Below are 9,228 nucleotides of genomic sequence, written 5' to 3'. Positions count from 1 at the left end.
AAAAACTGAGAAAGCCTATAGAAAATCAAGGAAAAAAACACAAGAAAGAAAGAGAGAAGAAAAAATCCAAAAGGAGAAAACGTGAAAAACATAAGGTTAGTTGAAATCTACTTTTAATTCTTTTAGTAAATTTTTGTGAAATATAAAATACTGGAAATTAGAAAGTATAAATCATTGCTTATTTTTTTATTAAAAAAATTTTTTTTGATGTTTATTTTTGAGAGAGAGCATGAGTGGGGGAGGGGCAGAGAGAGAGGGAGACACAGAATGTGAAGCAGGCTCCAGGCTCTGAGCTGTCAGCACAGAGCCCGACGTGGGGCTTGAACCCACCAACCATGAGATCATGACCTGAGCCAAAGTCGGATGCTTAACTGACTGAGCCACCCAGGTGCCCCAATCATTGCTTATTTTATTATAAAACTTATTGATTACTTTTATTTATGTGAGTAATACATTTTCTAAACACAAAGATTATATGAATTATCTCAAAGATTTAAAAATTAATCAAGGTAACTTTTAATGCAAGTTAAAATAAATCTTTTTAACTGATGATAAAAGGTTAAGAAAGTTTTATTCTCTACAGATCTAAATTAGCAGCATTGGCATTGCCATCCATTTATTTATTTATTCATTCATATGTATTATTGTGTGCTTGCTATGGAAATCTCTGTGCTCTGTGTTAGAGTTACAGTAATGAGTGAAACAGTCTCTAACAGATTACATTAAAAGTGGAAGGAGAAGGCAATAAACAAATGAAAATATGATCAAGAAAAAAGAGTAGGGTGCTGGATAGAAAATAATGTAGTTTGGGATAGGAAAGAAAGGATATCTATGCTGATGAGAACTCAGGGAAAAGTTGGCAGCTGTAGTGGGGTAGCTTTTGAAATTCCCCCCATAAAACAGAGCAATAACGATAGCAAAATCTGGGGCACCTGGGTGGCTCAGTCGGTTAAACATCCAATTCTTGATTTTGGCTCAAGTCATTATCATGGCTTGTGAGATCAAGCCCTGCACTGGGCTCTGTGCTGGTAGTGTGGAGCCTGATTGGGATTCTCTCTGTCTCTCTCTCTGTCTCTGTCTCTCTCTTTCTGTCTCTCTCTGCCCCTCCCCTGCTCACAAGTGCGATCTTGCTCTCTCTCTTTCTCTCTCAAAATAAATAAATAAACATTTAAAAAAATGAAAGAAACAAGTTACCCTACAAACCTTAAAAATACAAATGGTTAAGGCCAAACTACAGACAGCAACAAGACCAGTATATTAAATCAGCAACTTTGCATACTGAAGCAGAGGGAAGGTAATGCGACCTCTAGAAAACTAATTGCCATCTTACCTCAAATGGAGGGATCCCCTTGCCACTCAACATGAAAAGTCCATAGGCCAAACTGAGAACAGCAGCAGAAAGTGAGAGGGGGCTTTACTAGTTCCAATTCACATGTGAGTGTAAGGTGATCACATGAATTTCAATGATGCTTGAATGGTCTGGGCCTGATGAACTCCTATTACTGATCAACCAAATCCCTCTCTCGGACAGAATCCTATACTGAGAACATAACTGCTAGCAGTAGAATCTAAATTAAGAGGACAAGTATATTAGGACCAGGCAAGGAAAGAAATAGATTTAAAAAAATGAGGGAAAGAAGCAAGGGACGCATATCTCAGGGGATACATAGCCTATTTATTAATACTTCATGCAACAACAGAACAAATAACCCTAGAGAACAAGATAAAGCCATGATCACATTCCATGTAAGTTACTATTTAAAAAAAAGGGTGAATAATGGACAGAATATTCTTCCAAAAGAGAAAGAATTCCCACAAAACATATAAAATATTTAACCTAATTTACAAAATGATAAAAAAATTAAGAAAGCAATATAAAGCTATGATCAAACAGCATAAATACAATTTGGAGGACACATCCTTTGGTCATCTAGGCAAAAAAGACCAAGTCCCTTATTAGGAAAAGAAAATCAGATTAAAAAAAATTATTTATTTTAGAGAGAGAAAGCTCAAGCAGTTGAGGGGACAGAGAGAGAGAGAGAGAGAGAGAGAGAGAGAGAGAGAGAGAGAATCTTAAGCAGGCTCCATGCTCAGCGAGGAGCCCGACTTGATACCACGACCCTGGGATCATGACCTAAGCTGAAATCAAGAGTCAGATGCTCAACTGACTGAGCCACCCAGGTGCCCCTAAGAAAATCAGATTTATATAGAAATTTTTGATATCAGTATTTTATGCCAAAAGATGATGGAATGCCATATTAAATAAGAATTGGTTTCAAGAATTTTATATCCAGCTAAATACTGACCTCCAGATATATAGTCCTCAGAAAAACTATATATGGTAGAACTTAGGAAGTATTGTTATCATGAGCCTTCCTACAGACTCTACTAGAGAGCAAGTTTAGATAACCAAAATGACTAGTTGAAAGAGAGGGATCTATATACGTGCATATATTTCCTTATAAAATTAAGACTAAATGATGGACATAAGAGCAGTATATTATGTATCTGTACATTACAACTATAAAAAAATATCAGGAAAAGCAGAAGAGTATATGGCAAGAAGAATAAGGTTACTGATTGCCTTATAGTTATTAACAGAGAGTAAAAGGATGTTGCTTCAAATTATTATCCTGGGAATAAAAGAAAGGAGAAGAGGTTACTGCCAAACTTCAGTATTGGTCCTGTTGGTAAAGAAACAGTATGTGCACCTGGGTGGCACAGTTGGTTAAGCATCCAGCTCTTGATCTCGGCTTAGGTCATGATCTCACAGTTCCTGAGTTCTGGTCTGATGGCACAGAGTCTGCTTGGGATTCTGTCTATCCTTCTCTCTGCCCCTCCCCTGCGTGTGTGCTCGCTCTCTCTCAATACATAAATAAACTTAAAAAAAAAGAAACAGTATGCAAAGAAGGGACAGGAAGTAAGGTTATTGGAAAAAGACTGTATGAAAAAAATAATTGAGACAAAAATATAAACTTTTCTAAATACCCCAACAATGCAAAATCCAACTCTGTGTACAAGAAAAAGATTTTAAAAATGGGTAAAGACATGCGAGGCAAATGCAAAGAAAGAAGGCAGAAGTCATAATGTTGATATCTGAGATAGTCAAATTTAGGTCAAAAAGAATTGAAAGAAACAAAGAAGAACATTTTATGATGTTAAAGTTTATAACTCATAATGAAATATAAGTTGTTAATATTTTATATCCCCCCAAAAAGCAACTTCTGAAAAGCAGGAACTATGGGAGCTACAAGAAGAAATAGGAATATAGTAATAACAGGAGATACACCAATATGCCTTTCTTAGATCAATCAAGTGGATGAAAAGGTGGTAAGGATGTTAAAGAGAGATTATAAATAAGTTGTAAGCTCTGAATCCTGAGAACACATCATCCTCTCATTATATGGCCACATAGTATGCCTTACAAGCTCCAATTACTTTGATAGAGTGGAAATGTTACAAAGAGCAACATCAAACCACAATACAATAAAACTAGACATTACTAATAAAGTCAAAACAAATGCCTTTTTTACTTTATAATTCAAATACCTACTATAAATAGCTTGTGGAATATAGGGAAAACAGATTAAAACTGCAGAATTTCATGAAAATAATGAGAACTCTTGATATGTAAGTACTAGTGGAATATGTCTAAAGCAGTTATCAGGAGAAAATTATAGTATTATAGTATTAAAGGCTAGAAAAGTGGCAAATCAAAACAAAAGAAACAAAAAGAAGGACTTTTGATAAAGTTACAAGCAGAACTTAATGAATTAGAATGAAAAGTCAGTAGTTACGAAAAAAAGATCAACAATATATGTATAAATCTTCGGCCAGACTAATCTAGAAAAAAGGGGGGATTGCCTGGCTGGCTCAGTCGGTGGAGCATGCAACTCTTGATCTCAGAATCTGAGTTCAAGCCTCACATTGTGCATAGAGCCTTCCTAAGAAAAAAGAGAATGAAAAGAAAAAAGGGAAAAGCAAAACTAAAACTCACTCTGTTGAAGCTAAGAACTTTCAAAACTAACAAGTTTCATCTCCTTTTTAACAGCCTTTCATTTATCTATTTTCTTTGACAGATAGTTACTTTCAATATTTTGCTTTAAAATCATTTTCATTTCAAAAAATAAACTTTAAAAAATTTTTTTTTCAACGTTTTTATTTATTTTTGGGACAGACAGAGACAGAGCATGAGCGGGGGAGGGGCAGAGAGAGAGGGAGACACAGAATCGGAAACAGGCTCCAGGCTCTGAGCCATCAGCCCAGAGCCCGACGCGGGGCTCGAACTCACAGACCGTGAGATCGTGACCTGGCTGAAGTCGGACGCTTAACCGACTGCGCCACCCAGGCGCCCCTCAAAAAATAAACTTTTTAAAAAAAGTTTATTTTGTGAGAAAGAGCAAGGACGAGTTAGGGGGCAGAGAGAGGGAGAGAAAGAAGAGACAGAATCCCAAGCAGGCTCTGCACTGCCAGTGCAGAGCTCCATCTCACAAGCTGTGAGATCATGACCTGACCCAAAAAGAGTTGGACTCTTACCCAACTGAACTACCCAGGAACCCCTCAACATTGTGCTCAAAAATCATAACTAGGTCACTTAGTTCATTAGATAACATTTTCTACTTTGCATGTTATTGAATGCAGCTGTGTTGTTCAACTTTCTGCTGCTGCATAACAAGAATGTCCCTTTTTCCAGTTTTAATAAGCTATCTCTCACTTTCCTTTAAGTTGCCTCAAAGTCCAAAATTTTGCTAACAATCATTCAAGGCAGTTTATGTATTGTTATTGTTATTATTATCATTATTATTATTTTGTAATCTCTATCCCCTACGTGGGGCTCAAACTCATGACACAGAGGTCAAGAGTTGCCTACTCCAACTGAGCCAGCCAGGCACCGCTCATTCAAGGCAATTTAGACTTTTACTAAGGCTCTCCTTAAAGTCGTTCCAATATCCATCCACTGTGTGGTTGCAAATCCCTCCTGCCTTTAGATACTTGTTATGGAAGCACAGCATTTCCAGACACCAGTATCTTATTAGTTAACTATTGCTGAACAGCATATTACCCCAAACTTAGAAGTTTAAAAGAACAGAGATTTATCTCCCAGTTTTTGTCAGTCAGGAAACTGGATGCAGTTAAACCAGGTGATTCTGGCTCACCTTTTCTCATGAGGTTTCAGTCATTTCATGGCTGGCTCGACAGAGGTAGGATCCTGTTCCGTGGTCACTCACTTGGCTCTTGGCGGGCCTCATCAGTTCCTCACCATGTGGACTTCTCTACAGGCTGCCTCAGTGTCCTCATTGATGTCAGCTGGCTTCCCCAAGGCAGGTGACCAAGAGTGAGAGAGAACAAGAGAAAGCATCCAAGATGAAAATTATAGTCTTTTTTATGACATAATCTCAGAAGTGATACACCATCTTTTCTGATATATTGTACTTACTACCTATTTTTAATGTAGTCAAGTTGCTAATTTCAGGTAATAATTACTTATTACTATATATGAGCCACATGTATATATTTTTTGATAATAGTCTTCTTAAAGTCAATATGTTTTTTAGCCTCACTTTTTTGGAGTAGCCTGAAGAAACTTCTCCCTTAAGCAGAACCTTCTTTTCCCTGGTGGTTTTTCCTGAAGCACTGTCTTCGTCTGAGCTGTTTCTGTTTTTGTTTTTTTTTTAAGATTTTATTTTTAAGTATTTTCTATATTCAACGTGGAGCTTGAACTCACAACCCTGAGATTGAGAGTCACATGCTCCACCAACTGAGCCAGCCAGGTGCCCCTGAGTTTCTTCTTAATCAAGTTTTATCCCTTCTGCGATCTTCAACTGAAAGGTTTTCCTTGGAACTGGAGCTGACTTCTGCTAGTGACTTAGCAAACTTGGCTTTTAAATGGACACTAATTGGGGAACCTGGGTGGCTCAGTCGGTTTAAGCGTCCGAATTCGGCTCAGGTCATGATCTCGTGGTTCGCGGTTCAAGCCCCACGTCGGGCTCTGTGCTGACAGCTCGGAGCTTGGAGCCTGCTTCACCTTCTGTGTCTCCCTCTCTCTCTGCCCCTTCCCTGCTCATGTGTGTCTCAAAATAAATAAACATTAACAAAAAATTTTAAATGGGCAATAATTATTTCAAGCCCTAATTAACAATAGTAGGATAGTTAAGTTTGAAGGATTTCATAGCATAATTATGAAAAGATTGCTTCGTATCACCTATCAAATCAGCAAAAAACAGAAATAGCACTACCACAAAACAAAACCTGAAAACATTTAAGAACAAAGTGGAGGAAAAGTTTGTTTTTCTTAAAGAACCTTTAAGAATTAAAGGGTAAAGGATGGGCACTGGGTGGCTCAGTTGGTCTAATGTCCGACTTTGCTCAGGTCATGATCTCATGGCTTGTGAGTTCGAGCCCTGCATGGGGTTCTGTGCTGACAGCTGAGAGCCTGGAGCCTGCTTCGGATTATGTGTTCTTGGTCTCTTTCTGCTCCTCCCCTGCTCATGCTCTGTCTCGATCTCTCAAAACAAACATTAAAAAAAAAAAAAAAAAGCGTGGGGTAGAGGAAAACAGATCCTTCTATTGTAAAAGCATCCGAGTTCAATGTAGTTCACCTAATTTTACTGAGATCTTCACTGATAAGAACTTTTAAGAATTCTTTAAAAGAATGCTTAACCTGAGAAGATAATTACTTGACTACACGAGATTTGGTGACTTTTTTAAAGAAATGCACACATATTTAAAAGCTGACTCTTGATATCTGCTCATCATTATCAGTTCCCTTCTGGTTTCCATTTCACTTTGTTCAATTTTTGGGGGTGGATTTAGTTCATATTTATAGTTTGGAATGTTTTGGTATCTTTTAGTTTTAGGGTACTTACACAAAAGAGTAAGAATTCTAAAGCCATTTTAGGTAAAAATAAATCAATTCATACTCTACTCATGTTCTGTGTTCCTCTTTGAGGATCTAGTTTTATTCTTTAGAGATTAACTTTAAGATCACTTTAAGCATAGTGGAGCACAGGTCCTTGGATCACAGGGATGATGATGATAATGTTGCTCTTAAGTCCCTAAGAAGAGGGGAAGATACACTTTTCCTCAGAAAATTTTTAGAGAAGTTGGGGTGGTGGTGGCCTGTAGTAGAGCAAGGATTTTTTCAGTGAATACTTCAGAACCTACTAGGCTAATACTGTCATATGGTTGGCACTTCTGGCTGAAAAGTTAATAGTTACTAGTTACTAGTTAAATGTTCTTCCTTTTGCAAATGTAACATAATTGTGTTTTCCCTTTTAGCATTAATTCTCCGTCTAGTGATGATAGTTCAGACTACAGCCTCGATTCAGATGTTGAACATACAGAAAGTTCCCACAAAAAAAGAGCTGGTTTCTACAGGGATTATGACATTCCATTTTCTCAGGTATGCTTTTTAAAAATGTGGTTCAAATATACATAACATAAAATTTACGATTTTAACCATTTTTCAGGTATACAATCAGTAGCATTAAGTATATCACAATGTTGTACAACCATCACCACTATCCATTTCCAGAACTTTTCATCATCCCAAACAGAAGCTGTTACCATTAAATGAGAACATCTCACTTCCCCCTTTCCTCTACTTTCTGTCTTTATGAATTTGCCTACTTTGTAGGCATATAGGTGCAGTCATACTGTATATGTCTTTTTGTGTCCAACTTCAGTTATCATAATTAAAAAAATTTTTTTTATGTTCTTTATTTTTGATGAGAGTGAGACAGAGCAGGAGTGGGGGAGGGCAGAGAGAGGCAGACACAGAATCAGAGCAAGCTCCGGGCTCTGAGTTGTCAGTACAGAGCCCCGATGTGGGGTTCAAACCTCGAACTGTGAGAACATGGCCTAAGCCGAAGTCGGACGCCCAACTGACTGAGCCACCCAGGCACCCCATCATAATTTTTTAAAGGTTCATCTAGCATGTATCAGAATTTCATTTTTTAAGGCTGGATAATATACGATTGTATGGATATACCATATCTTGTTTGTTCCTCTGTTGATGGACACATGAATTTCTCCCACCTTTTGACTGTTGACTGTTGGACTGTATACCTAAGAGTGGGATTACTAGATCATATACTAATTCTATGTTTAATTTGCTGAGGAACCACCAAACTGTTTCCCAGAATGGCTGCACTGTTTAACATTTCCACCACAATGCATGGGATTTTCCAGTTTCTCCACATCCTTGCCAAACTCATTATTTTCTGGGTTTTCTGTTTTATTTTGTTTTGCTTTAGGTTTTCTTCTCCTCTTCTTTTTTTTTTTTTTTTTGTTGTTTGTTTTATAATAGCCATCTTAACACGTGTGAAGTGGCATTCTTTTTGTTGTTGTTGGTAGTTACTTTTTACTTCTTCTTCTTTTTTTTTTTTTTAATTTACATCCAAATTAGCATATAGTGCAACAATGATTTCAGGAGTAGATTCCTTAGTGCCCCTTACCCAGCCCATCGCCCCTCCCACAGCCCCTCCAGTAAGTCTCTTCTGTTTTGTCCCCCTCCCTGTTTTTATGTTCTTTTTGTTTCCCTTCTCTTATGTTCATCTGTTTTGTCTCTTAAAGTCCTCATATGAGTGAAGTCATATGATATTTGTCTTTCTCTGACTAATTTCACTTAGCATAATGCCCTCCAGTTCCATCCACGTAGTTGCAAATGGCAAGATTTCATTCTTTTTCATTGCTGAGTAATACTCCATTATATATATATATATGTATATATATATACATATACCACATTTTCTTTATACATTCATCCATCGATGGACATTTGGGCTCTTTCCATACTTTGGCTATTGTTGATAGTGCTGCTATAAACATTGGGGTGCATATGTCCCTTTGAAACAGCACACCTGTATCCCGTGGATAAATACCTAGTATTTATCCAATTGCTTTATCCAATTTATACAATTGCTGGGTTGTAGGGTAGTTCTATTTTTAATTTCTTGAGGAACCTCCATACTGTTTTCCAGAGTGGCTGCACCAGTTTGCATTCCTACCAGTAGTGCAAAAGAGATCTTCTTTGTCCGCATCCTTGCCAACATCTGTTGTTGCCTGAGTTGTTAATGTTAGCCATTCTGACAGGTGTGAGGTGGTATCTCATTGTGGTTTTGATTTGCATTTCCCTGATGATGAGTGGTGTTGAGCATTTTTTCATGTGTCAGTTGGCCATCTGGATGTCTTCTTTGGAGAAGTGTCTATTCATGTCTTTTGCCCATT

General features: G+C 37.5%; 1 protein-coding gene across 1 annotated transcript in view; it reads left to right on the top strand.

Annotated features, from left to right (window-relative positions):
* Window positions 1-9,228, top strand: part of ZC3H6 (zinc finger CCCH-type containing 6) — a 75,059-nt gene that overhangs the window by 24,939 nt on the left and 40,892 nt on the right. Inside the window, 4 exon segments of the mRNA XM_030311130.1 lie at window positions 2-31; window positions 33-95; window positions 1,560-1,561; window positions 7,279-7,402. Of these exon segments, the coding sequence (XP_030166990.1) occupies window positions 2-31; window positions 33-95; window positions 1,560-1,561; window positions 7,279-7,402 (219 nt within the window).

This window comes from Lynx canadensis, chromosome A3, assembly GCF_007474595.2.
Source record: "Lynx canadensis isolate LIC74 chromosome A3, mLynCan4.pri.v2, whole genome shotgun sequence".
Taxonomy (NCBI): Eukaryota; Metazoa; Chordata; class Mammalia; order Carnivora; family Felidae; genus Lynx; species Lynx canadensis.
This window is presented reverse-complemented; position numbering and strand designations above follow the sequence as displayed.